General features: G+C 49.6%; 3 protein-coding genes across 8 annotated transcripts in view; 2 read left to right on the forward strand and 1 right to left on the reverse strand.

Annotated features, from left to right (window-relative positions):
* LOC114779531 (glutamine amidotransferase-like class 1 domain-containing protein 1) overlaps nucleotides 1-2,286 on the forward strand; it is a 3,375-nt gene extending 1,089 nt beyond the window's left edge. Inside the window, exons 3-7 of the mRNA XM_028967420.1 lie at nucleotides 52-157; nucleotides 443-550; nucleotides 617-708; nucleotides 1,927-2,020; nucleotides 2,105-2,286. Coding sequence (XP_028823253.1) covers nucleotides 52-157; nucleotides 443-550; nucleotides 617-708; nucleotides 1,927-2,020; nucleotides 2,105-2,220 — 516 coding nt within the window. The 3' untranslated portion in view covers nucleotides 2,221-2,286. The remainder of the gene's footprint in view (nucleotides 1-51; nucleotides 158-442; nucleotides 551-616; nucleotides 709-1,926; nucleotides 2,021-2,104) is intronic.
* Nucleotides 2,287-2,434: 148 nt separating this feature from the next.
* LOC114779528 (chitinase domain-containing protein 1-like) lies at nucleotides 2,435-6,797 on the reverse strand. Of its 5 annotated transcripts, none has more exons than XM_028967410.1 (13): nucleotides 6,696-6,797; nucleotides 6,238-6,356; nucleotides 6,017-6,166; nucleotides 5,811-5,943; nucleotides 5,503-5,547; nucleotides 5,298-5,404; nucleotides 4,764-4,825; nucleotides 4,357-4,449; nucleotides 4,125-4,226; nucleotides 3,722-3,874; nucleotides 3,569-3,649; nucleotides 3,422-3,464; nucleotides 2,435-3,347 (listed from the first exon to the last, which is right to left on the reverse strand). In XM_028967410.1, the coding sequence occupies exons 2-13, from the start codon at nucleotides 6,346-6,348 to the stop codon at nucleotides 3,249-3,251; spliced, it is 1,179 nt and encodes a 392-aa protein (XP_028823243.1). In that variant the 5' UTR covers nucleotides 6,349-6,356; nucleotides 6,696-6,797; the 3' UTR covers nucleotides 2,435-3,248. The 5 variants fall into 5 exon arrangements, 4 of the variants coding, with proteins under 4 accessions (XP_028823243.1, XP_028823244.1, XP_028823246.1 ...); XM_028967411.1 differs by having other exon boundaries at nucleotides 6,620-6,775; XM_028967413.1 differs by having other exon boundaries at nucleotides 6,238-6,362; nucleotides 6,696-6,774.
* A 579-nt stretch (nucleotides 6,798-7,376) lies between these two features.
* On the forward strand, nucleotides 7,377-14,865 carry LOC114779521 (B-cadherin-like). 2 transcript variants are annotated; one of them, XM_028967393.1, is made up of 22 exons: nucleotides 7,377-7,411; nucleotides 7,528-7,677; nucleotides 8,059-8,112; nucleotides 8,222-8,542; nucleotides 8,657-8,810; nucleotides 8,992-9,164; nucleotides 9,800-9,928; nucleotides 10,092-10,277; nucleotides 10,349-10,593; nucleotides 10,673-10,815; nucleotides 10,982-11,203; nucleotides 11,290-11,517; nucleotides 11,594-11,721; nucleotides 11,799-11,918; nucleotides 11,999-12,231; nucleotides 12,641-12,844; nucleotides 12,930-13,460; nucleotides 13,564-13,725; nucleotides 13,826-13,936; nucleotides 14,244-14,300; nucleotides 14,375-14,704; nucleotides 14,782-14,865. In XM_028967393.1, the coding sequence occupies exons 2-16, from the start codon at nucleotides 7,630-7,632 to the stop codon at nucleotides 12,726-12,728; spliced, it is 2,472 nt and encodes an 823-aa protein (XP_028823226.1). In that variant the 5' UTR covers nucleotides 7,377-7,411; nucleotides 7,528-7,629; the 3' UTR covers nucleotides 12,729-12,844; nucleotides 12,930-13,460; nucleotides 13,564-13,725; nucleotides 13,826-13,936; nucleotides 14,244-14,300; nucleotides 14,375-14,704; nucleotides 14,782-14,865. The 2 variants fall into 2 exon arrangements, with proteins under 2 accessions (XP_028823226.1, XP_028823225.1); XM_028967392.1 differs by lacking the exons at nucleotides 7,377-7,411; nucleotides 7,528-7,677; nucleotides 13,564-13,725; ... (2 more) ...; nucleotides 14,375-14,704; nucleotides 14,782-14,865 and having other exon boundaries at nucleotides 7,875-8,112; nucleotides 12,930-13,074; nucleotides 13,416-13,443.
* Nucleotides 14,866-27,584: the final 12,719 nt, after the last annotated feature.

Genomic DNA, 27,584 nt, shown 5'->3' on the forward strand with positions numbered 1-27,584 from the left:
CCAGCGCGTGGGGTTCACGCCTTCACCTCATGTGTGTGCCGCGTGTTGCAGGGGAAACCCGTCGACTTTGTGGGGGTCGATGACGGCACCGCCAGGTGGATCCAGGACTTCGGCGCGAAGCCGTACGCCGCCCCGGCCAAGCTTGAGTCCATAGACGGTGAGGCCGTGTTCCACGCTGGATTTCCTTCTATTGCTGTACTCATACTAATGCCGAGTTTAATATAAATAAAGATAAATATGAAATATGTATAATATGTGCAGATATGAATGAATTTGAACTGTAATACAGTGAAAGTACGATGTGCAGGGAGCAGAAAAATGACAGTATGACAGTATGAGGTAGATGGAGGGACTGCAAATTAGCTTGGTGGAAAATTCAAGTTGCGTCGCGTTTCTCAACGTGTGTGTGTGTGTGTGTGTGTGTGTGTGTGTGTGTATATAGGAGCTCGGTACCAGGCGCTCCTCATCCCGGACTGTCCCGGCGCCCTGGTGGATCTGGCCCACAGCGGCTCCCTGGCGCGCATCCTCGCGCACTTCACCTCTCAGCAAAGTAAGGCCGTCGCGGCGTGGAATTTTCTCGTGGACTGCGGGAGGTGATGAGTTATTAACGTTGCAGAGCCCGTGTGTGCGGTGGGTCAGGGGGTCTCTGCTCTCTGCTGTGCTACAGACGGCCAGCGTTGGCTCTTCAGCGGTTACAGCCTCACAGGGGTGAGTTCAAGTAATGTTTGCACGATTATGGCCAAGATGATAATCCCAATCATTTTTATCAATGTTGTAATCACGATTATTCATCATTTTAGGTCAATTGCACTTTCAGAAGGCAGGTCACTATGAAATACTTACTTTTTTATATATAATACAAAAGCTGAACATCCATTTTCCTGCTTATTTGGGGACAAAGTAACTATAGACAGGGCAGGTCCATAAACAGAGGCATTTTGTATAGAACTATAGACAATGAGCTATGTAATATGTAGAGGTGTCAGAACAGAAGCTGTGCCCAACCTGTACGGTGAAGGTGGGACGACAGATGCTCAGGTTTCTAACATGAATAAATGGTGTAACATACAAGATGATAAAATAGAATCTTACTTATGAAATGTTCCATTTGCTCGTTATTATTGCCGCACGTGGAGTAAAAGTCGGGCCTTTTCGCTCGTACCGTCGGAGAAGCAGGGTGGTAGTAGCCTAGTGGGTAAGACACTCGCCTGAGACCCAGGTTCAATTCCCACTTACTACCATCGTGTCCCTGAGCAAGACACTTAACACTGAGTGTCTCCAGGGGGGGACTGTCCCTGTAACTACTGACTGTAAGTCGCTCTGGATAAGGACGTCTGGTAAATGCTGTAAATGTAAATGTAAACATGTTTAGAAGCCTTGTTTAATGAGCTTGGGAACCCTGTCCAAATGAATGCATGATGAGAGGCTGAATGTGACATCTAGGTGTGTATATATCTGTAGTGTATATGCCAACTTTTTCAACCCCAAATGAGGGACACTTTCCTGCAGCCGCGCATGTCTCACTCTGTCACAGTTTGAGGTTGCTGCTCAGTCTATGCTTTGTTCGCCCCCTAGTGGTTGGTTATTTGTTTATTTTTTAAAAAGTGATTGTCATTGTGAGACCCTGCAGCACAGCACACAGTGACATGGTGAAATGTGTCCTCTGTATTTAACCATCACCCTTGGTGAGCAGTTGGCACCATGGCAGGTGCCCGGGGAGCAGCGTGTGGGGACGGGACCTTCATCAAAGGGACCTCAGGGGCACCTTGGTGGTTCAGGATTCGAACCAGATTACGGGGCCACTTCCATAACCGCTAGGCCAACACTGACCATTTAAATTACGAATTTTAATTGAATCGTGGCAGCCCAGGTCCTGATGGTGGTTGAAATTCGATGACTTGTGCATCTCTGCTTTCTGCCCCACAGCCGTCTGTGTTTGAACTGGTTCGCTCCCCGGACTTCGCCGACCTGCCGCTGGTTGTGGAGGACTTTGTGAAGGACAGTGGTGGATCTTTTACGGGTGAGGGGCTGCGGTCAGACCCGAGAGTCCAGGCTGGGTCCAGGTTTGGTTCCGAACTCTAATCGCGTCTCCACTGTCTCGCAGCGAGCCAGGAGGACGCCCTGCACGTGGTTCTGGACCGGCACCTGGTGACGGGCCAGAATGTCCAGTCCACGGCAGCAGCAGTCAACAACCTCATCCTGCTGTGCGGCGGCCGGTAGCTGAAGGGCCGATAATCAGTCAAATTGATCAAGTAAAAATAAAACTGAATTTGGTTTTTGTTGGAATTTTTTTTCTCTGTTATTATTTCCTATTATTCCTATTATTATACGTATCACAGTATGATTATAACATGATACTTTGTAAAGTGAAAGTGACATGATTGTCATTGTGATACACAGCAGCACAGCACACGGTGACATGGTGAAACGTGTCCTCTGTATTTAACCATCACCCTTGGTGAGCAGTGGGCACCATGACAGGCGCCCGGGGAGCAGTTCGGGGTTCGAACCGGCAACCGGCCACCACTGCCATGTACATATTGCGATATTCTACAGTTCAGTGAAAACGTACAAACAGCTGAAATACACATTACATTAATAATTCTGCCGGAACTACATGACCAAGAACTGAATTTTGGACTAAATCTGTGTACAAAAATATTGATATTTGATGTCCTTGAATTGATACAATATCACCACATAAAATACCACAACCATATATAATACATACACCCCTATATAATACTGTTGATAAGTCACTTGCATATTTTTCTAAATTATCTCATTATTATCCTGACATCCTCATATTTTCTATGGAAATAATCAATAGTAAAAATATAATTTTGTTAATTAAGTTTAATCACATGAGCCCATGTGTTCCATAATCAATATCATCTGAACATGCAGCATCCTCATATGGCACCTGACCGCCCTGCTGTCTGTCCCAGCAGTCCCAGCATGCACCTCTGCAGACCGCGAATGACCGTGGCGTCATGTGACTGGTGATCAATAGACTGGGATTCTATAGCAATATTTTTGTATGAGACGTCGTTTTCATATCAGAAAAAAATGGGAGGAGTTGGAGGTTAATTGTCATGATAAAATTCTACTTTTAAATGTTGAATGAGGAACTGGAAGTGGATCAGTTGGTTGATGGGACGTGCTGCTGCACCATGGAACGTTCCAGAAGACCAGCGTGTTCATGAATTTAAAGAAATGATTGATGAGGACACAGTGTCCAGTCCTAGTCACAACAGGTCATAGAAATAGTCCAATCCTTGTCCCAGTTCCCACATGGAGATGCCGGTGCCCAGCTCCCCTGCCAGGTCCACACGCAGCTGCAGAGACTGGGGGACAGGAGACATGAGGACAGAGAAGCTGAACCTGCAGTTACACAGAACACAGAGAACCCGGACCGTACCTTCAGTGTTGGGTAGTAAACCACGTGTTTGACCCCGTTACCCCTGAAACAGGAAGGAACATGATGCTCAGCCTCCAGTAAACCAGCCATCTTCTACCAACACACACACACACACACACACACACACACACACACACACACCCACACCTCTTATAGCTGAAGAAATGCTCCCCAGCCTGATCATCCCACTGCAGCTTTGGCCTCAACTCCCTCAGGAGCTCGATGTACCTGAAGAAGAGAGTGCAGGTTACCGCAGGTGTGTGTGTGTGTGTGTGTGTGTGTGTGTGTTCGACGTCCCACCTGCCTCCCAGTAGCGGCTCCGCCCCACCCTGGCTGCTGAAGTCCAGCCCGTACAGGTTGAGCCCCAGCAGGATTTTGTGCCTCCAGCGGCCGTGGGGACTCAGCTGCTCCACACACGTCCTCATCCAGGACAGCGGCGCGCTGGGACCCGGCCTGGCGAGCGGCAACAGAACACAACATGTCGTCTATATTTTAAACTAAAAACCACAAACGACAAACACACACACAGAGAGAGCTGCTGATGACACAGTCTTTAACTGGAAGGTGGCTGTGAGGAAGCCAGTGGCTTTATGGGGGATTCAAGGTGACTGTGTGTGTGTGTCTGTGTGTTCGTGTGTGTATGCGTGTGTTTGTGTGTGTGTGAGTGTGTGTGTGTGTGTGTGGTGTTAAATGCATCTGTGACCTGCCACTGTTGGAATAGTCATAGGTCATCAGACTGAAGCTGTCCACAACTGGAGACAACTTCTCAAACTCGTCCCGACCAAACATGCCCAGTTGACCTGACCTGAGGAGCGTGCACACACACACACACACACACACACACACACACACACACACACACACACACAATGCAATTACTTCATTTTACACCATTTAAACGAGCTGAATTCCTGGCCTGTGTGTGTGTTTGTTACCCCGGAGTCACAGCAGGTGGGACGACCAGAACGCAGCTCAGTTTCCCGCTTTTCAGAGTCTCACACAGGTGTGTAACAAGGTGCACCAGCTCCCTGTCCACACACACACACACACACACACACACACAAAGACATTTAGATTCATTTCCCTGTATCCAGAGCACCGAGTGGGTAACACACTCGCCTATGAACCAGAAGACCCAGGTTCAAATCCCACTTACTACCATTGTGTCCCTGAGCAAGACACTTAACCCTGAGTGTCTCCAGGGGGGACTGTCCCTGTAACTACTGATTGTAAGTCTCCCTGGATAAGGACGTCTGGTAAATGCTGTAAATGTAAATGGGTTTGAACCTGGGACACCCCAGTGCACACACACACACACACACACACACACACAACCACTCACTCTCTCTTGTTTCCTCCAAGCTGACTCCACAGTTCCAGAGTGAAGCCGTCAAAGCCTTCAGACTGCAAGAAGAAGCGTTCTTACATTTTTACAAAAGAATTTCCACGACCTTTCAGTGACTCTGAGGCAAATTTTCATGACCGAATGTTCTCAGAAATACCTGTGCAAATCTGGAGATTTTTTTTTTTAAATCACAAAAAGTCACAAAAATTTTGTTCAACTGAAGTTCTGACAAGCCGTAAAAAAGCTGGAGTTAAACGACGGAGTTTCTTCCTCCGAGTAACATTTACTTTTAAAAAGGAGACACGCAGCCGAGGACGTTCTGGAACATGGAAGCGCGGCGCGGTTCACTACGTGAAGCCGGCAGAGATGCTACAGACCGGCTCTAATTTTACACGCTGTAGTTGTAAACGTAGAAAAAACGTCTTACGGGAACCACGTACGTCATTAAGCGTAGATCGGATTTCAGTGACTTTTCCAGAACTTTCTATGTTTACTTGGTAGGCCTGGAAAACCGCGTAAACGTCTCCTCACCCGTCCCACGTCCAGGATCTCCCTGGCCAGCTCCTCGATCTCGTCCTCGCTCGCCAGGACGCTGCGGTAGTCCTGATACGACCAGCCGTCGAACAGCAGGCGGGGCACTGGGGGCATTTACACCGGTGTAGACCCGGAAACCACCGTCAAATCACTGAAGCAGAAGATCTTCTGCACTCTGACTGGTGAAAAGGGTCCAACTCACCGATTTTATTCTTCTTGTTGGCCTTTCTCACCGCCTTCACCCAACCTGCCGAGCAGAAGTAAGAAGAACTTTATTTATCTCGAGGGAAATTCTTTCATGCTCAATGCAGAAGGAGAAACCAGAGGAATAAATTATATTTACAAAAAATAGTACAATAGAGCAAATATCCAAAATAGCTTATTAAACGTTTTTAATTAGGCTACCAGGAATGGGGTTGGAACCCACGAAGACATGCGTCTATTGGATCTTAAGTCCGACTCGGCCATCCTGGTTACCTCAGCTCGAAGCGTTGGTGAGGGTGGAGGTACCTGGGTCGTGGTCGTGGAGGCCGGTGACGTGGAAGCTCTCCGGGCCTCGGCGTCTCACCTGCAGCCACACTGGGGACACGCCGGTCAGCTTCGGGCCGAACAGCTTCGCCACGTCGTAACCATGAGAGTTCCACTGACGGGAAATGGATCGTGTGAGGAACCTCTGAGGACATGGAGGAGAAGGAGCAGCACTGGAGGACACTTACAGGTGTGACGTATCCCAGAACCGCTCCTTGGAACCTCCGTTCTGCCACAGCCTGGGGACAGAACCTCTTCTCCTCCCTCACGATGTCCCGCCACTGAGGGTCCGTCAGCACCAAACCCCGCTCCTGGGCCGGGAGCTCCGGCACGGACGTCTGGAACGCAGGGTTCTGCACATAAACGGAGCCACGAAGGACACAGACACCCACAGAGTTCCCCTGCTCACCTCCGACTCCTGGACCTTGGAGGCCTTTCTAACGTCAGATTTCGACAAGGTTCCATCAACCAGGAAGATGGACGTGGAGAACAAGCACACAAGCTGGAGCCCCGCTCTCATTTCAGTGCCTGTCACTCAATAAAACACATAAATCACGTCGTCAGTCAGCATAAAAAACACACACTCACCTCTACATTAACTGTTTACTTGAAAACAGGTGACACGTGCCAGGAGAGGCTGACCAATCAGAATGCAGAAGCGCTGCAAAAGACTGACCAATCAGAACACAGCAGCAGCGCAGCGCTGCAAAAAGCTGACCAATCGGAACACAGCAGCAGCGCTGCTGACCAATCAGAGATCAAACTTCTCTCGTTAGACAAGTAAAACTGACCAATGAGCGGCGAGCAGAAGCTGATCGACGTGAGAGGAGACCGAGATCTTCCGATCGCTCCTGATTCCCGCCTCACCTGGACTTCACCTGCGCGGTCGGTGTCGCCTGTCGCCTGTCCTCTCTCAGCGGCAGGAAACACGTCAGCCGAGGCGACGCGCGACTTCCGGCCTTCAAAATAAAAGGCGCGGGACTCGCACACTAAAGTAAATAATATAGATATATTATTATACCTAGTATATATTATATCTAGTCAACAGATCAACAATAATTAGCGGGTTTTTTTCACACGAGGGATTCTTACGAAAGTGCATATTTCAATAATATAATATTTGTTATTATTATAATAAGTTATTATAATAATGATCAGAATAAAAGATAGTACCTACTAAGTGAGTGAATTATTATTATCGATAATATTACTGTAATAATAGTAATAATATTAATAAGTGTACTATTTAACCAGACAGAGGAAACGTGCAGCTTTTATTCATTTATATATTTTTATTATTAGGTGGTGTGTGTGTGTGTGTGTGTTTGTGTGTGTAAAGGTGGTCAGGTAGTTTGTAACACGAAACCCCAGGGATAAATATAGCCATGTTTAAAATGCATACAGTGAAATGCTTGTGGATGCTCAGGCCCAACATTCCATGTTTGGTGTGTAAACGGACGGGTGTCAGATCTGCCCTGAGAGACGAGAAGCTGTTTACCCAACAGACCAAGGTTCAGGTTAAAAACCACCGTCTCATAAACGAATTTAATATCAGCTCTTCCCTGCATTACTGGAGCCATGAGGTAGGAAACCTACCACCAGCACCACATCATCTAAAAAGACTTCATTTATTCAGCCATTTGTATAAATTCCGTATGATTTGGTGTGTGTGTGTGTGTGTGTGTGTGTGTGTATTCAGATGTCCCAGTGTGTGAAACCTGGTCTGCAGGTCATCAGTTGGAACCCGGAGCTGGAACGGACCAGAGGAGCTTCTACAGGCGTCAGGATTCATCACTGACCGATGTGCATCATGAGGAGCCGCTGCTGCCTTCACGTCCTCCTCTTTCAGGTGAGAAATCTGGAAATCTACGTTGTAAGAAGTCCCGTTGGTTCTGTGAGTTTAATCCGTGTAAAATTCTGCTGTCGGAGGGGTTGCAGTCGCTGTTTACAGTAAATATAAAAATGCTGAACGTTTGGTTTCTGAGCTAAACCAGCACCGTTCTCCTGTTTTTAACAACGTCTGCAGACATGGAATAAAAGCTTTAGAGTTGTGGATGGAAAACGATCAGATCAAGTAACTCCTGCGCAAAATACTTCTGCTGTGATGGCAACACTTCACTTTTTTAGCTTCTCTCAACCACGTGAAGTTGGACAACGGAGATGTTTTCCACCAGCACCATCTTCTGGGTCTTCTTTTTCATATTTTCAAGGCGTGTGTTTCGTCCTGCAGGTCCTGGTCCTGTGTGACTGCCGACCTTCTCCAGTACCCAGCAGCCACTGGCAGGTGGGAATCGGTTCACCACCATCATTTGTTTGCCGCTTCCTGTGTGTTTGAGTGTGAACATATATTCTACGTGGATAAGAGCATCACACCTGGTTTTCCTGCCCTCCAGTCTTCTGAAAGGCTGGTAAGAAGGAGGAGAGACTGGGTGATCCCGCCAATCAGCTTCCCTGAGAACGACAGAGGCCCGTTTCCCAAAGCAGTGGTGCAGGTACGACAACCATCTCCAACGTCCCATCAGAAACCCTGCAAGAACCAACAGGGAGTCTCCTTTCAGATCCACTCCAGCAATGCCAGGGAGGTGACCATCCTCTACAAGATCACTGGACCAGGAGCTGACCTGCCGCCCGAGGGGGTCTTCACCATCGCCCGGCGAACGGGAGTGTTGTATGTCAACGAGCCCCTGGACCGAGAGAGAACGCAGCAGTACAAGGTTCCTCCGTTTCCTAAAACACCAGGAACGCTGAGATGTTCCTTTCAAACCTCATTCTCACCTGTTGTAGCGTGTTTTCATAAAAACGTCTGTGTTTGACACGTCTTTGTCCAGCTCACAGCTCACGCCTACGTTGCGGGGACTGAGGAAGAACGTCCCGCTGAAGCCCCGATGGAAGTCGTCATTAAAGTGGTCGACCAAAACGACAACCGGCCCACCTGCAGCAAAGACCCTTTCGTGGGAGACGTGAGCGAGACGGCGGTGCTGGGTCAGTTCTCCGAACCCCGACCAGCCAGAAGAAGAAATATTGCTGTTAAAAAGTCTGGTAAAAAGTGACCAAATAAGAAGAGAAAAGGGCGTTTTTTCACGGTGCACCGAGGTGAAAGTTGTAATCTGGCGTCTGTTGTAAAAAAGGGGATTAATGACGATGGTTCCACGGCCGCCCCCAGATCACCCCGTCACGCGCGTCTCGGCGCTGGACGACGATGACCCCGCCACAGAGAACGCCGTGGTGCGCTACAGCATCGTGCGGCAGGACCCACAACTCCCCAACGCCGAGATGTTCTCCATCAATGCCGTCAGTGGGGTCGTCAGCGTGGCTTCGGTGGGCCTGGACAGAGAGGTGCGTGTCCCGGCGCAGCAATGCGGTCTAGACAGCCATGGTCAGGACCTAAAAATGCTCATCCTGGTCCTAAACGGTCAAGGTTCCCAAGCTTTTCTTTTGTGAAGTGATTGTCACATGTGACACACAGCAGCACAGCACGCGGTGCACACAGTGAAATGTGTCCTCTGTATTTAACCATCACCCTGAGTGAGCAGTGGGCAGCCATGACAGGGGCCCGGGAGCAGTGTGTGGGGACGGTGCTTTGCTCAGTGGCACCTTAGCGGATCGGGATTCGAACCGGCAACCTTCTGATTACGGGGCCACTTCCTGAACTGCTTGGCCACCACTGCCCCTTTTATAAAATTATTTATTTATCCTTTCCACCATCTTTTCATGTCCACCACCAGAAGTGGACAAAGTAACAGTGGAAGGAGTTGCCCCGTACGGATGGATGGCACAGGAAATAGATGAATGGGCGGAGGCAGTGTGAAGCTCTAGAAGCTCTAGAATATGTTCTGTATCTGACCTTGGTCTAGTGGATCCACGCCTCAGTTGGCCAGGCAGAAAGCGGGACCTGGTCAATAATAATGTGACAACGTGACACACACACACACACACACACGCTCTGACACGCTGCCTGTCTGTCTGGTCAGACTCACGGCAGGTACAAGTTGATCATCAAGGCTGCTGACCTGGAGGGGCGTGGCATGTCCACGTCTTGCACGGCCGTCATCACCGTTACCGACAGCAACGACCACGCCCCCAAATTCAGCCACCAGACTGTGAGTCCCCCGTCAACATTAAACGTTTACCCACAATTCAGCAGCAGCAAGCAGGGGTGCAAATATCCAGACTGTAGAAATCAATAATCAATAATAATTTTCAATAAATTAATATCAATTCAGAACAAAAAGTCTAATAATTTCTCATGGTTTTTGCCCTCAGTACACAGGCTCAGTAGAAGAAAACGTTGTGGGCGCCGTGGTCGCCAGGTTACCCGTCACCGACCTGGACCAGCCGTTCACCGCGCAGTCCGCCACCGTCTACAGCATCGTTACAGGCGACCAGAGGGGCGTGTTCAACATCAGCACCGGGCCCAGCGGGATGGAGGGAATCATCACCACAGCGCAGGTAACCACCCGCCGCCACGCCCCTCCACGCCATGAGGACAGCGTCCCACCACCGGTGACGTTCCTCCTCAGGCCCTGGACTTCGAGCAGGAGCGCAGGTTCACTCTGCTGGTGGCCGTGAAGAATCGGCTCCCGTTCGCTGTTCCGCTGAGAACGTCCACGGCCACGGTCAGCGTCATCGTGGAGGACGTCAACGAGCCGCCCGTCCTCATGCCCGAGGAGAGACAGCTGACCGTCCCGGAGGACCTGCAGGTGGGGAGCGTGATCACTCAGTTCCGAGCGAAAGACCCGGATACGGACAGACATCAGGCAGTGAGGTGAGATGAAGCCTCATCATCATCATCATCAGTCACCAGGAAAAAAGAGAAAAGTGGGCGTGTTGTATGATCTCCTCAGGTACCGACTGCTGGAGGACCCTGCAGGATGGTTGGAGGTCGGCAGAGACACTGGGCTGGTGATGCTGAGGAAGACGATGCTCCGTGGCTCCGCCTACATCAGGGACGGGAAATACAGAGCGATCGTCCTGGCACATGATGACGGTAAATCTGTCTTTTAGGGTCTTTAGAAGACCCAGGTTCAAACCCTGCTTACTACCATCGTGTCCCTGAGCAAGACACTTATCCCTGAGTGTCTCCAGGGGGGGACTGTCCCTGTAACTACTGGTCGTTCTGGATAAGGCCGTCTGTAAATGTCTTGTTCACCTAGACGTGGTTCCAGCCACCGCCACCGGCACCTTGCTGATCCACGTGCGGGACGTGAATGACCACGCCCCTCAGCTGGAGGAGCAGATTGTCCAGTTCTGTGTCCTCGACCCTGTTCCCATTCCCCTGACCATCACGGATGGAGACGGCCCGGGGAACGCCGGACCCTTCACCGTGGAGCTCCAGGACGACGCCCGCGTCAACTGGACCGTCAGCACCAACCCTGGTACAAAACGAAGAGCTGCAGAAGCAGCCAATCAGATGCGGTGTTCCGTCGTAAATCCGCAAGTCACAACTCTCACCCTCTCGCAGCCGGGGCGGTGCTGCTGAAGCCGCGCCGCTTCGTGGTGCCCGGCGAGTACCCGCTGGCGCTGCGCGTGTACGACGCCGGCATGCTGTACTGGGACGGGCCCCTGCTGGCGGAGGTGTGCCAGTGCAGCGGCTCCGCCCTCACCTGCACCCGCCCGGTGCCCAGCCCGCGCCAGTCCCACGCGCCGCTGGCGTACGCCGCCATCGTCCTGGCCCTCGTCATCCTGCTCGGTGATCATTTTAACTCCTCACGTCACCCGCAGATTTCCAGGTAACCGGAGCTTCTGACCAGGTTCTCTCCCCCCAGTCCCGCTGCTGCTCCTCCTCTTCCTCCGGAGGACGAGGGGGCACAAACCGACGGCGCCGCTGGTGAAGGAGGTGTTGAGAGGACATCTGATGGACTACCGAGAAGAGGGAGGGGGGGAGGACGACCAGGTGAGGACAGGAGTCAGTGTGCGGGTTTTGTGTGAAAGTGTATTTTCTCTGTATTTTGAACATGTGTGTGTGTGCAGGTATATGACCTCTCCCAGCTCCAGAAGGCCATGCACGACCCCGAGATTTGGTGTTACGAGGTTCTCCCCCGCAAACTTGGTCCGAAACAGACCCAGGCGATCAGCAGGTTCATTCATCAGGTGCGTGTGTCCCCACACAGTGACACCACGACGTGTTGTGTTGAATAAGAAATCATTTGAAGTATGTGTGTGTTCTACAGAACCTGTGTGTGGTGGAAGGTGACCCTATTGCCTGGCCATTTGACACAGTGAGGGTGTTTGAGTATGAAGGTCAGGGGTCATCCTGTGGGTCACTCAGCTCACTGCAGTCCAGCAGCTTGGGGGAAGACCAGGACCAGGACCAGGACCAGGTCTCCCAGTTGCTGGCCCACTGGGGTCCAGCGTTCAGGAAGCTGGCAGACATGTACACAGACGGCAGGGACACCAGAGCAGAGTGGGTGTGAAATGACCACGCCCACTTCACCTCACCCGCAGTGCAGCTGCGCTTTTACACTAATTAAAGCACCAAAAGTGTGCAAATGTACGCGAGATCATTGACAAACTTCAACTGAGTTGTTATTATTTTAAAAAAATGTAAAAAAATGTCAATGTACATAGAATGTATGACAATTTCATTACTCTGTTGTGTTACATATTTTTTAAATAAATATTTGATTTTTTATCTCATTAAGATTCTTTGTAATGTCTGGAATTTTACCACAGTAACACTATATTTTAATGTTTTTTTTTTTAAAATTGCATTAATTAATGCAAATCCTCCAGGTTTTAAATGTGTGAGTTCTAAACTCCATCTGGACCGCTTTCCGCCTCTGAAGAAGCCCTCGTGGTTCTGTTTTTCACAGACATCCATCCAGCCAATCACAGACCTCCACTGACAACCTCTGCTCATACCTCATCAGACTGGAGAAAACTATCCATGTTGAACTTTGACCCCACAGGAGTCGCTCTGTAGAGACAGTAAATGAGTGACAGGGTCGACATTCACATTCGTCTCGGAAGGGAGTCTCAAACCCGACGTCTTTACTCGGGATTTACATCTAAATAAGGTAAACGTGTGTATACAGTATTTAGCAAAAGGCTTTCGGTATTTAACGGTGATTTCGACAGTCATGCTGACCTGAGCGTCTACAGACAGAATCTGATTCGGAGAATTCCACCGAACGTCTTCAGCTCTTCGGACACAGACGTGATGTTCCCGGCACCGTAAGGTGCACAGCGTTGGTATCTTCAGCATTCTCAGAAGTGAATGTATGTTGGCGAGGACCTCTGTTGGTGGGTAATTATTTCTTAAACCCAGAAGGTGAACTTCAATGATGTTTTTATAAAGGACATTTGAAAAGGAGGAGGGGCCTGTAGGTTTGATTGACAGCTCTGACACCCCCTACTTCCTGGCCCCTTCTACAACTTTTTCTCCGTTTCCCTCCATCCTCCACACACCACAAACGTGGCCACGCCCACTCCACACACCACTAAATCCGAGTGAAATTAGTGAACACGTCTTGCTTGGAAAATATCCCTCATTTTCTGTTTCAAGATCAACCAGTAATACTGAATCCACGAGAATTTTGTCTGGTTTTATTTGCAGAATTTTAATCCGTTTACTTTTTTCTTCCCCAGGATGATTTTTTAAAAACCCGGGCTGCACACTCACACAGAATGCAGGTACCTTCATCATCTCCACCTCCACATCAGAGAAGACGGGGTCACGGTGATGACCTCCAGTAATGACCGCCTGCCGTCACCTCCTTCTCTGTCCTGTGCGTAGATGACGCAGAACATGTTCCAGGAAGGGCTCTACCATGTGTTCTTCAAAGAACGTCCACAACCGCGCCCCACCCCAACAAGCAGCGGTGAGGCTGAAATGAGGGAGCTGCGGTTGGTCCGCTGGGTCATGACGGTAGTGAACACTCGCCTTCTGGTGACAGGGGTGAGAAGGTTCTGCACTTTAAACGTTCATTCGTTCGTTTCTCCTCCATCGAGCTCTGTGTGTTCCAGAACCCACATCTCTCTCTCTCTCTCTCTCTCAGGTGGTGCAGTTGGTCGGCTCTCTGGCCTGTATTCTGTCCACCGTGTCGTTCGCGTGTGTGAGTTCCGCTTGTTCGGTCTCCATGACGACGCCCGTCTGGAGCAGCCTTTTTGTGAGTTTTCTTGTGTTCCATGTTGACTTTCTTGTGAAGTGATTGTCATTGTGATACACAGCAGCACAGCACACGGTGCACACAGTGAAATTTGTCCTCTGTATTTAACCCATCACCCTGAGTGAGCAGTGGGGACCATGACAGGCGCCCGGGGAGCAGTGTGTGGGGACGGTGCTTTGCTCAGTGGCACCTCAGTGGCACCTTGGCGGATCGGGATTCGAACCGGCAACCTTCTGATTAACCGCTAGGCCACCGCCGCCTTTCTGTAACACTGTGTGTGTGTGTGTGTGTGTGTGTGGTTCCACAGTTCCTCGCGGCTGGTGGACTTGCCGTTGTTCTGCAGAAGAACCCAGATAAAGTGAAAGTGGGTTGGAGTGTTTTCTCAGCTTGGAGTCGAGTTCCGCGGCCGCGTGGGGTTAAAATCTGTTCTCAACGCAGGTCCTGACACTGACGGGCCTCAACATCTTCAGCTTCCTGCTGGGAATGTGTGCGCTCTTCACCTTCACACTGATGAAGCCCAGCGACACCAAGACACTCACAATTAAACAGGTCTGTGTGTGTGTGTGTTTGTGATTATTAACGTTTCTACAGTCATTCCCTCTGTTAACTCCGCCCCCTCAGCGTGTGGGCGTGTCAGTGATGAAGGGCACGTCAGTTGTCTTCCTGCTGCAGTGTGTTCTGGCGTCGCTATACACACTCCTCCTGGTATGGAGAGGCCTGAGACGCTACCGAGACCCTCAGAGGACGGATTACAGCAGGGTATTCCAGGTAACGACACACACACACACACACACACACACACACATAACCTTTCACCTGGTCACTCCCATTCATCCCATTTTCAGGAACAAGATGAGCACCCACTGATGGATTCAGAGGAGTTCACTCTCTAATATGACTGTGTGTGTGTGTGTGTGTGTGTGGGGGGGGGGGGGGGAATTATGTTTTTGTGCTAATATTTAAAAAGTAAAACATCTCAAACTGATGTGTCTGTGTGTGTTCTCTACATTTACGCGTATGTGGTTTAAGGACTTCAAAGCAGGTTTAAGGACTTTTAAAGACCTTTTTTAAGGCCACTTTCATCAAATGTAAGACGCTGCATCATCATTTCATCCAAAGCCCAGAGCCAGACGCTCTTCTAAAATACAATATTAATTGTATTTCATCTTAACTAATAGATTATTTTTCCTTCCAAATTTCTGTCAGATTGCTGTCTGTCTGTGTGCATGTGCGTGTGTGTGTGCATATGTGTGTATGTGCATGAGTGTCTGTGTATAAATAATAATAATAAAAAAGTGTAGTGATTGTCACATGTGATACACAGCAGCACAGCACACAGTGAAATTTGTCCTCTGTATTTAACCATCACCCTTGGTGAGCAGTGGGCACCATGACAGGTGCCCGGGGAGCAGTGTGTGGGGACGGTGCTTTGCTCAGTGGCACCTTGGTGGATTGGGATTCGAACCGGCAACCTTCTTATTATGGGGCCACTTCCTTAACCGTTAGGCCACCGCTGCCCATGTGTGTGTGAGTGTCTGTGTGTGTGTGCGTGGGTTTGTGTCTGCATGTATGTGCATGAGTCTCTGTGAGTGTGTGTGTTTGTGTGTGTATGTGCGTGAGTGTCCGTGAGAGTGAGTGTGCATGTGTGTGTTTGCGTGTGGATGAGCGTGAGTGTCTCTGAATGTCCGTGTGTGTGCGAGTGTGTGCCCTTGTGTGCATGTTTGTGTGTGAGTGAGTGTGTGTGTGCTTGTGTGTGTGTGTGAGTGTGTGTGCATGTTTGTGTGTGAGTGAGTGTGTGTTTGTGCTTGTCTGTGTGTGTGAGTGTGTGTATGTTAATGTGGAGTAAATACTCATTAACGCAGACGAGCAAACAGGTAAATGGGCCAGAAATGTATTGAGAGAAACCCGTTGTCCTGACGACTGTGGACTCGCAGTGAATCAAGTCTCCTTCTTCCCTTCAAAAGAAACAGATGAACAGAAAAAGGAACAAATTGCCCTCAAATGAAAAGTGAAGCGTGCGCAGGGACCCCGGTGATGAGATGAGACGGGGGGATCAATACTGTTTAAAGTGCGGAACAGGCGGAAAGGCCTGGAGGAAGAGTGGGAAAAGAGGAAGGTGTGTGATGGGACCTGTTATCAAGTCATCTGATTACATGGAGATCGAGGTCATGTGGTCACGTGGTCCTCACAAAGTTCTCCTGGTTCTGCAGGGCCAGGCTTGTGTTCTTTAAAAGCTTCATTAGAGGATATTTAGAGGGATGAGTTATGCAGACAGCGCTGTTTACAGGCTCCTCGTGGACAAAGCGCAGGATTTCTACGATGGCCATTTTATGGCATTTTAAGTCGCTCCGCCGTAACCGTAAAAGCGTTCTGACCGGAGAACCGACCTTTACAGGCCACCGATGTACTCTCAGGCACCTCGGATTCTTTATTCAGAATCAGCTGAAAAATCGGAGACGGCTGCAGAAATGTCACATGGCGCAGTGGTGGCCTGGCGATAATCAGAAGGCTGCGGGTTCGAATCCCTTGATGAAGGTCCCTGTCATGGCCTGTCATGGCTTTATCAGGGCTAGAAGGTTGCGGGTTCGAACCACGACCCGCCAGGGTGCAACTGAGCTCCCCTTGATGAAGGTGCCACCTGCTCACCAAGGGTGACGGTTAAATACAGTGGACGCGTGTCACCGTGTCACCGTGTGCTGTGCTGCAGTGTCTCACCATGACAACCACGTCACTTTCACAAAGATATTTTACTTTTGTTCGGTAGGGGGCAGCATTTGGTTAAAAACAGTAGTGAAGGAGAGAAGTGTAAAATGTGAGCTGGTGTTAATGTCGTGTATCTCCTCTCTCTCTCTCTCTGTTCCCAGGGCGACCGCCTCCTCTCTCGCTCATCACATTCGCTCTTTCCTCAGACTGAAACGCGGAGAGGTGAGAATCAGCCCGCCGTCTCCCATTAATCACACACACGCAGGCCGCATTACTGCAGAGGAATCAGACTACGGGCGTCCATCACAGCTATGAGGGGGAGAAGGTGGCAGCTGAGACCTCAGCACTAAGTCAAAAAGGCCGCGACCCTAATGACTTTATAGGGTACAGATTCTGAGGTGTACGCCGTTGATGTATGAAGGTGAAAGTGGTTGTCATTGTGACACGGTGACACGTGTCCTCTGCATTTAACCATTGTCCCTTGGTGGGTGGTGCCCGGGGAGCAGTGTGTGGGGACGGTTTCCGGATTCTGGACCTCCTGTAATTCCTTTGTCGCTCTCCGGAGGCCTGCAGGTGAGGCGGCCGTGGCCTTGGGTGCTCGGCAGTCCCGCCCGTGTCCAGCGGGGGGTGCTGTTCGTTCGGCGTTGGCCGCCCTGCTGGTGCCCCCGCCCCCCAGATAACACAGCGGTGAGAAAATGGCAGCTGGGGGGACATTCACCTTGATTATCCGACATTAGAAATGACTTAGACTGACAACATGGTGGCGGTGGGGAGGAGCGTCTCCCGCTCTTCATCCCTCCATCCTTTCACCGTGGGATATGCTGTTAGAAGCACTTTACAAAAATATATATTTTTCTGTCATCCCTCATTCTCTCAAAATATTCGCGTCTAGACTGAAGAGTACAGAAAAGCAAACAGAACCAAAATAAAGGTGGTTTGCAGAGGGGAATAAAGAAAAGAGAAAGAGCAAGATGAGAGAGAAGTGTGGTGGGGCCACGTGGAGGGAGGGCGGGAGGAAAGAAAAGAAAACGGGAACGTTCCTCTTTGTTCCCCCCTGAATCCAATTATCCCGAGCGTGTTTCCCAACAATAGAGCCACATTCATATCAGAGCGACGGGGAAAAGCCAGAATACAGAGCAAGCGCCGGAATCAGAGGTGACCATGACACACACACACACACACACATGAACTATACACACACACCACTCTGATCCAGAAAAGCACAATTCACCGTATTCAAATACACAATAAAAACCATTTCAGCATCTCCGGTTGAGGATGAGCAGACAGGAGGACAGGCAGCTACGGCCAAGGTGGGATGGAGAGATGGTTGTGAAAGAGAGAAAACGATCCTCTGATCTGAATCTGGGAATGTCCATCTACTGAAGTCGTACGTCCATGCTGAGCGTCCAGTTGTGTCCATAAATCCCGGATGGGCGTGATGTCCACCCCTCACACGGGTGAATTTGGCAGGAAATCTGCAGAACGTCCGAATCTTTGCTCTTCTTCCTGCTCTCTGCCAGTTAGAGAGTCCGCCTCTCATCTCTGTTCTTCACTCGTTACCTGATCAATACCTCATTTAAATCAGTGGTGTTAAACAGCTTGGCCTGTGGCATGGACACACACACACACACACACACACACACACACGTATGGACGGTCTATAGCTTTAACTCAGTTTAAATATGTGTTTTTATTTAGCCTCATGTTGCTGTGTGTTTTATAAATGATATTTCTGCCCTCTGGTTTATCCCCATTTATCATTATTTATCATTAGCAACATTTCAGTCCCCCGTTAAATAATGACAAATGGGTCCGTAATGGACATTTGCATAAACTGATTGAAGGAAGCACACAGTTTCTAAACAACTGTGTCTGTGTGTGTGTGTGCATATGAAATATGAAGGTGACTCTGCTGCCGTATGAACAACCAGTGAACCTCTGAAGACACATCTGTCACCATGGCAACGCTCACTGACAGCCCTGTGACATGCATGACAAGTCCGTTCCGTCGGTGAAGAAATAAACAGGAGGAGAATGTTTCCAGTAGTACCCCAGCTCTGCCGACGCCCGATTATCATTAGATGAATTGATTAGAAGGCCAAATTCATGACTGGCCAATAAGAGTTCTGTTTCAGTCCTGATGTCTAGTTTATAGACGAGTCCACAGATAATTCCTGCTTTGTGAAACAGCCCCCACCTGCCTTGATAGACGACACTCGCACACACACACACACACACACACGGAAAAGCTGTGGTTTTCCCCACGGCTGCAGACATTCTAATCAGAATTTGGTTTAATAATTCACACGGCGCTCGGATTCTTCACCCCGTCTGCCTGTTCAAACACACTCCTGTTAGCTCAGAGTCTCAGGACAGGGTCTGAGGACGGACAACGTGTGTGTGCGCATCACACAATAATATTAAGTGTCTGATTGTAGATAGTGGGAGCTGCAGAAAGGCCACGTGGGCACCCCACCAGAGACCATTATGGACAGAAGGTCAGGGTCCTCTGCCCAAGTCCTCCATTTTTATAGGTGCATCAAACAATTAATTCTAACGTTAAAGAACAAGTTGCAAGGTAGGCAGGTGTTATCTGTATTTCTCCACATTTCCACGGACACCTCATGAAGTAAGATGGTCATGAAAGCAGTACACACAGCATGTAACATCCTAACATGGATGCAATCGAATGCAAGCACGTGTAGACTTTCACCAATATTATCCAGGGTAGACCATTACTGGACCCCTCTGCACTACCTGCGTGCATCAACAACGTCCTCTTATCTGGACTGTTCTTGCCCTGACCGTTGTAAACTAGGAACATCCTACAAAAGCTGCTTTCTTGGAGATGCTATGATGGCCACTCCAATACTGATGATTAAAATCAACTTCAAGGACAAAAGGCAAGTGGAGCTCATACCAAAAGGTTCTATCTGACCACATGATCTCCTATACCCCATTCTGGATCATCCAGATAGTCTTTGGCAGGCCTGGACGTGTTGCTGGCCATGACGGTGTAGCGTGTTACTAATGGTGACCTTTGAGGTCCCAGTTCTCTTCTGGTCATTGTCTAAGTCATCCTGTGTAGTTCTGGGCAGACTCCTCACCGTCCTTGCTATCCTTGATATACCACGAGGCCAGATCTTGCATGGAGCCCCAGTCCAGTGGATAATTTTCTAATAATTGTGCCAAAAGTTCTCACCAAGCTGTCTGCATATTGAGTGGTAGAAAGGACGCATGATGAAAATGACATTTCTCAGTGGTCTCTGTGAGAGACTGCACTAAAATCTTGTGTTGTGGATATGACAATGGAGTTCATGGGAAGCTGCGGTTGAGAATATTGTTTTGTAAGATGTTTGTCCTCACTTGAGTTAAGGTAAAATCCAGGGACAGATATTTGGCGTCTTCTGACTTGTCTTTCCTGTGACCCCTGTGATGGACGACACTCCTAATCCTACATGTTAGCGTTTGTGTGAATGAGCTCATCATGGGTTCTTTTGCCACGTCAGACTGACCTCTGGTCTCTGAATGAAGGGTCTCTGTGGTCTGAATAGTCAATAAACAAATGGTAGAGCATCCAAATGCATATAAAGCAAAGCCTTCTTTCACAATGAAAGGTCCAGTTCCTGAGCAATACCAGACAGGATAAAATGCTGCCTTTCCATCTGGTTTGGTTTGGTAGCTCAAAAGGGTAAAAAAGTTATGTGATGGAAATGCTTTCATGTGATTGGTCAGCGCAGTCATCAAGAAGAAGAAATCCCTCCACAGCGGATTTATGATCATGGTTACCATCTGGTTCTGCTGATTCGAACCTCGCTCTGAGAAGACAGCAGGCTGTGATTACATTCAGCAGAGACTAGATTGCTCTCACAATGATAAATGGACCTAGAAACATCATATTAGTATTAAATTAATCCATCCATCCATTTTCCTTAACTGCTTTTTTTGTCCAGCCAGGAGACATAAGATGGTACGAATGGAACTCACGCCAAAACTGGACCGGTCCAAGACCACTTTTCCAAGCGGACCAGAGCATGGCTGTTTGGTCCAGACCAGAATTCACTGGCCAAACCTATCCAAGTTCTTCGGGGTTCGGTTCCAGATACATGAAATGCACGTTTAATTAATGGCATGTAAGGACCAGCGGTCTTTGTATATTAATTTGTCAATGTTTTCGCTCTACAGCCCTATAAGTGGCTGAAAATGTAAGAGAAATGCCCAACAATGCATTTATTTTGTTTCCATGACAACAAAAGCTCTCAGCTAATGAAATTAGCTTCAGTAATTGCCTGTTCACACGTAAAGGGAATCTGATGGATGCAATTCCACACGCAGAGCTGCTTTCACTGTTTCAATCCCAGTTGCATTAAATCCCGCATGGCATTATGGTGAAATGATGAACAACATGGCTCTGTTGGGTAACTAGTTTGCCTGGAGCAGAGCGAGGATGCAAGAACCGTCCTGAGTAGGAAAATGATGAAGATGGGAAATGCACAGGCTGCGTTTCACCTGGATAAGGCGCTGTGAAAGCCTGCATGGTCCCAAGTTAAACCTCTGCGGTATGGGTGCTCCAGTGTGTTCCAGTACCGTGCTCATTGAACAAAGAAAGAATGTTTTTACGGCATTCCACATCCATGTGCATTCAATCTGAAGCAGCTGCCTGATCTGTTCTGCATTGGAGGCCTAGCAGGTAAGGAAACAGACCCATAATCGGAAGGTTGTGCTGTCAAGGTGCCACTGATGAAGGTCCCGTCCCCACACGCTGCTCCCCGGGTACCTGTCATGGTTCCCCTTGGTGACGGTTAAATACAGAGGACACGTTTCACCGTGACACCGTGTGCTGTGCTTGCTGTGTATCACTGTGTATGACAAAAACAGTCACTTTCTTTCACTTGTGGACTGGAACATGGAGGAAGAAGGAAAATAAATTCTGAGAATAACTAAAAAAATGCTCGTGAACTTTAAAAAGCGATTAAAACCAATTATGCATAAAGTAATTATTTTCCATTTGGTAAAACTGAACTTGGGGGTTCAGTTCACTAGTCAAACTAGTCCTTTTGCTTTCTATGGACCGCCGCAACCGCGTTGACCTCAGCCTGACTCGTGGAGCGTTTGCATGCACGTCTCTACCCCATGTCACATGCTGTGGAGGGAAGTCCGTTTATTGACTCGTTTATTTCCAATTCTGCTAATACAGGTGGTTACTCGCCTGGAAATATCTTGTTTTTTCAAAATGACCAATTACGTCACAAAATGCAGCAGCACGACTAATCTTCAACCTTCCCAAGTTCTCCACACCGCCCCTCTGCTACGTTCCCTCTGTAAGAATGGACATCACGGGAGGCTGCTTTTGCCTTGCATAACAGATGTCTGCAGGGGGAAGTGTGACATTCCTGTGTCAACGGTTGTGGGTGAAGATTCGACACCCCGGTTTTTACATGCCTTTTGTCCGACATCAACGTGTGAAGTATCAGCTGTCAGGACCGCCCACCCTCTTTGTCTTCCCCAATTGGGAGGCACCGGGGGGCGTGACATCAGAAACAACAGGTTCTGATTGGTCAGTGACAACTTCCTGTAGGCCAGTGACAACTTCCTGTAGGCCAGGGGTATAAAAGTCTGCTCACATGTGGAAAAAAAAAGGGACCTCTGAGCTTCTTGCTCAGGGGGTTTCCCTCGGAAGCCGGAAGGCTTCTGAGCCTTTCTCTCCCCCTCTCTTTCTCTTCTCCCTCTTTACTCTTTCTTCTCATTTTTACTTTCTCTGTAACCTTGGTACCTTTTTACATTCAATATTCACATGTAACTACAATAATTATTTACCGGTGTTAATAAATTAGAAACTGTTCATTTTTAACCTCTATTGTGCCATGCCTCTTTCTGCCAGGTAACATCAAATTGGAGTGGTTGAATACAGTGCTTTGTGTGGAGGGAGAAAGAGTTTTTCTACACACTCTATTCTCTTCTCTCCACACCACATGGTCTTCATTGTTTTTACACCTCCACTGGCTCCCAGTAGCTGCACCATCAGGTTGTAAATACTGATGCTGGCCTACAAAGCCAAACATGGAGTAGCACCATCCTACCTCACAGCCCTTATTACACCTCACACTGCACCTCGTATACTCCGAGCATCCAGTACTGCTCGCCTGGTCCCTCCATCTCTGAAGGTAAAAGGAAGACGCTCATCTAGACTCTTCTCCGTCTTCCAGCTCAGTCACTGAGCACCTTCACACGGCAGCTCAACACCTTCCTCTTTAGAGAAGATTTAGATGAACTTGTAACTTTCTTCTTGTCTGACTTCTGTATAGAAACTAGAACAGAGGGAATAAAAAGATTGTATTCATAGTTGGGGGTCCTGGTGAACCAGAAGTGATCACTCTGGATAAGGGCGTCTGCCAAATACTGCAAATGTAAATGTAGATAGGTGGCAAACACAAAAAACGGAAAGCGTACAGGTCTGCACACGTTTACCGCACCTTATACCATGGGGTTACGGCGTCATCCGAAGGCACTGATGCTTCTGGGTCAAAGACTAGAGGGGTGAAGCTTGAACATCTGCACGCAGGAATAGCTTGAATAGTTTGTTGGACTTTCAGTGGGACTAACATGTTAACAAGTCCAGTTTCATGCAGATTAACACAATAATTACACCATTTCTAATGTCCTGTAAATGTAGATCTCCGGCAGAAAACCTCTGTAAGAACTCTGTATGACAGGAGTTTCTTGCTTCCTCTCGAGAGACTGGAGAGCGCCTGAGTTGGCTAATAAATGACTTGGCTAATTTACATATAAGCACCATCAGTTGGCTTGCAAATGCAGCTGCTTTGCATAATGGCCACCTCCTGTTGCCACGGCAGCTTCGTGCTCATTAAGCCCGATAAGGCAGGAAGAAAGACGGAGGAGGAGAACAGAAGAAAATGAACGTGTCGGTGGCCCTGAGTGTGAAACGTCCCACGGAGAGACGTCAGGAGCGGCTAATGGACCAGCGCCAACCTGCTGTTCTGCACGTCTCCAGATAAACCGGAGCGTCTTCCGCTCTGGTCACATGAAGTGGGAACTTGAAAAAAGTTGCGAGACGGGCGCCGGATCGGCTGATCACTGCACCCTCCACGACGCCGGTTACGCCCGGCAGTGAGCGCCATGAGGGCCGAATGCAGCTGGCACCCTTTCAGGACAGATAGACGAGAGAGACGGAGAAAGAGTGGAATGGTGAGCAGGGGGAGGGGTGTGAGGTGGCGCAGCGAATGAGGACCGAGCGCCGGGGAAGGTTGGCACCGTGCCATCCATTCAGTGGCAGCGCCAGGGAGGGCGTGCTGGCATGCCAGCATCTGCCGGGGAAACGGAAGAAAGACGGAGACGCGGAGACAGAAGGGACGCCAAGCGAATGGCGAGAACGAGGGACTCGGCGTGGCCAAAAGTCGCGAAAGCAAAAACGGGGCGACTGTGCCACGGAAATGCCTGCGAACGCCGAAATGCCTTCACTGGCCGCACAGCAACAGGAAGTGGCGCCAGGAAGAGGGGAGGACGTGCCGCGAGGACGAGGGGAGGACGTGCCGCCACTGGGCAGGAGGACGGCGGCAGCACTTCCCACCGAGCAACAGGCTTCGTTCGCCGGGGACGCGCAGCCTCAGAATCCGGCTTCTTCAACCAGAAGGATGCCACGCGGTCGCCATGGCGCTCTTGTCGTCGGTGCCATTGGTGGCGCCCATGGATGACAGCGCGGCTCTGCCGATGCCAGCGCGCCACCCCCACGCTCAGTCTAGTCCGTTGGCACTGAGTGACTTGACCTCCATTGGCTGCGACGTCCCAGCATCGCGTCCACGCGTGGCAAGACATGGCGTCCGGCGCAAATTTCGACAAAAGGCTCAACGACTCGGCGCCACTGCGGCTTTTAATTGCCGTTAATTACGGCAACGGTGCTGAAACAAAAGCAGCAGGCTGCCAGACTATATCTGGGGAGGGGGGCAGCGGGCACGAACAGACTTCCTGCCACCATGCCAACCACACGCAACACAGCCCATTTAGTGGGGTGCCGGCGCCGTGCCGTGGATAAAGGAGGAGGAAGGTGGCAAAGAGGAGGACGGGCAGGCTGTCTGAAGATGCCCAGATACACTAAATCCGAGATGGCGGAGACGACTGGCACGTTTCCATGGGGATTAGCCGGCGTCGGCGGGCACCGTGCCAGTCGTGTTGCCAGCCGCAGGGTGGCTCCTGTTGGACGTGGCACCGCCGCACCATGGACGCATAAATAATGTAGCAAGGGAGGGATTGCGAGCTGCCAGCCTCCCGCCGCCAGCCTGGCAGTCGCGGTTCCAGCTGCCACCGAGGAACGACCCGCGGAAATACAGCGACGCCATGTCTGCTTTCTGGGGCTTTTTTTTGAGGTGACCGTCACAATTGCGGCCATTTTAAAAATGCGAAGGAGGCGCGAGAAAACGAGCGGTTTAATTTGTTGCCGCTGATTGCTCTTTTGTGCGCACGCGGTGGCCGTTTGATTGGAGGATCTGTGCGGATATGCTAATGAAGCCGTGTTAACAATGTCTTAAGAGACCGCCTCTTTATGCACCTCCTCCCAGGATCTTAATTTTACCTCATCTTCATTATGCAAATGGATTACGAAGAAGGACGAAAAGGGCACCGGTGGTGGTGGAGGGAAATAATGGCGCCTCCCCCCCGCCAGCCAGGCGCTCTTTTCCTTTAAAGTTGGATTTTAAAACACCGGGATTATAATCTGAACAGGATTACTCCTCTTCGCGGCGTGGATTTTACCACCGAGGTGGTAATAAAGACGGCTTCGCTGGCGCCCCGCCGTTGTGCCAACAGGGACGCCGCTCTAGATTGAGAAGTGGGGGAGGACGAGTGAGATGACGGGCTAATATCCCGGCTGCTTAATCATCAGATAGTACAATTGCTATATGCATATTTCATTTGCATCTCATTAAGTGGCCAGGACCCCCCTCACAGCCCAGAGAAATGAGGGGCGGACGGGGAGGCCTGAAAAGCCCCAGTGGGAGAGGAACGGAGAAGCCATTTATGGAATATGAACTGCAGCCTTTCCATTTTAATCGTGTCCATTATGATGAAATATTCAAGTCTCGGTGCAATTACTGCAACTAATTCACTTCACCTTCAGAGGGGCTCAAGTGAAGTTTGGAGAAGCTCTAAAAGGAACTTGGCCCCCGTGCCCGTTTACTTGCTGGTCTCCTGCCTTCCCCGCACTTTTGTTTTACGCCGGCCCCGCCCGCTCGGGCCGCTGGGCTTTGTGCCGGAGCAGGACATTAGTATGCAAGTCCTGATTCCGGTGAAGCGTTCCAGCGGAGTCCATGTTCGGTCCATTGTCTCTGGCCGCAGAATGTGCCATCTGTCCCTGCCTGGACGACGCTGTTCTTTTGTGTGAAAACAATAGCAGCGTTCAGGCCCACGGACACACAAGTAAAAATCATTAATCACGGGGTGTGAGATTTCATTCAAAACCAGCTTCTACATCTGCATGTGCGTTTAGGCCACCATGCTCCAAAGAAAATGGCTCCCTGCTAGTGGCACGGATCAGGGCGGCCGCTTTGACGCTCCAGCCTTCCTGTTCCTGTCTATGAAGTGTGGACACGTCCCACGTTTGTGTGTCTGCTCAGAGTATTGTGTGTTTTGCATGCGGTGTGTGTGATGGGGGTTTGTGCATGAAGTGAGGTAGTGTGTGTGTGTGTGTGTGTCTGGCTTGTTTGAAGGCATTTTGTTTCCAGGCCGTGTGCATGTGTCCGTGGTATCGGTAACAATATTCTAATTTTATGAAAAGTAATTTTCAAATTAAAAATTTTTACATGACCTCCCATCAGTGTGAGTGCAGTGCAGGGACCTTATCGGCCCGCCCCCCAACACTAATCAACACGGCGGGCCGCGGACGCCTCCATATAATAGAAGTGTCTGCATTGATTATACTACGGGAACGTGAGGCAGCTAATCTGGTTAAAAAACGGAGGCCTAAATTAGAGCCCTCAGCAGATTTTTAAGATTGGCCGATCCATCATTCATAACGAGGCCGGGACAGGGGAGGGGGACCGGTCCTGCATTATTCAGAGTCTCGCTTTACCATCCGCTTTCATTGCCCCCCCCCCAGTCTGTCGGCCTCACTTCACTCCCACCGCAGGATCCGGACGGCCGCGCCGCGGTTTACAACCCGACCGCTCGAGGAAATAAATAAATCCATATTCCCGTAGGTGCCGGTGCACCGATCCACCTGCCGGGGCGCCGTGTTCAAAAGACGAGATTACGTTCCACTGGTTTTTTTTTTCATGCAAATCAGTTCTGTAAGCATTACGTTCACCGCCCCACTCGCCTTTTAACAGCAAACGTACACGCGTGCGCGCACACACACACACACACACACACACACACACGCGTGGTTCTCTCCTCGAGGTCAGGAGGTCACAGATTTAGCATAATTTATCATATCAGTGTAAAATATTCTCCATGGCGACGCGTGGCCGTTCACGTTCCTGCTGGTAGTTATTAGCATCTCATTACAGCAGGAGAGGAGGAGAGGAGGAGAGGAGAGGGGGACAAATGAAAGGAGCGCTTACAAAATTGCCAAGGCCAAATAATTGAGGGTGGAGATTAAACGTGGAGGGACGCTGGAGAAGAAGCTCGCCCTGCCGCGCTGGTGCGACGCAGTCCGAACCCGGCACCGGGCTGGGGGTGCACAGAGGGACCGGAGCTGCAGACGAGCGACGCATTCGAGCATTAAGATGAGGGCCAGATAATAAACCGAAGGGTGAATATTAATGACTGAAATCTTGTCTGGAAACTAAAGATAAAGTAAAAAAATATATAATGTGTCAGTAAAGAAGAATAAAATCCATCGTTTCACTCAGCATTCGTATGTTTGAGGGTTGAAGAGCGTCTGTGAAAGTGAAAAGAGACGCTTTAATAAAGTAGCCTGTCCCTTTAAGAG

The sequence above is a fragment of the Denticeps clupeoides genome, unplaced genomic scaffold (assembly GCF_900700375.1).
Source record: "Denticeps clupeoides unplaced genomic scaffold, fDenClu1.1, whole genome shotgun sequence".
Classification (NCBI taxonomy): domain Eukaryota; kingdom Metazoa; phylum Chordata; class Actinopteri; order Clupeiformes; family Denticipitidae; genus Denticeps; species Denticeps clupeoides.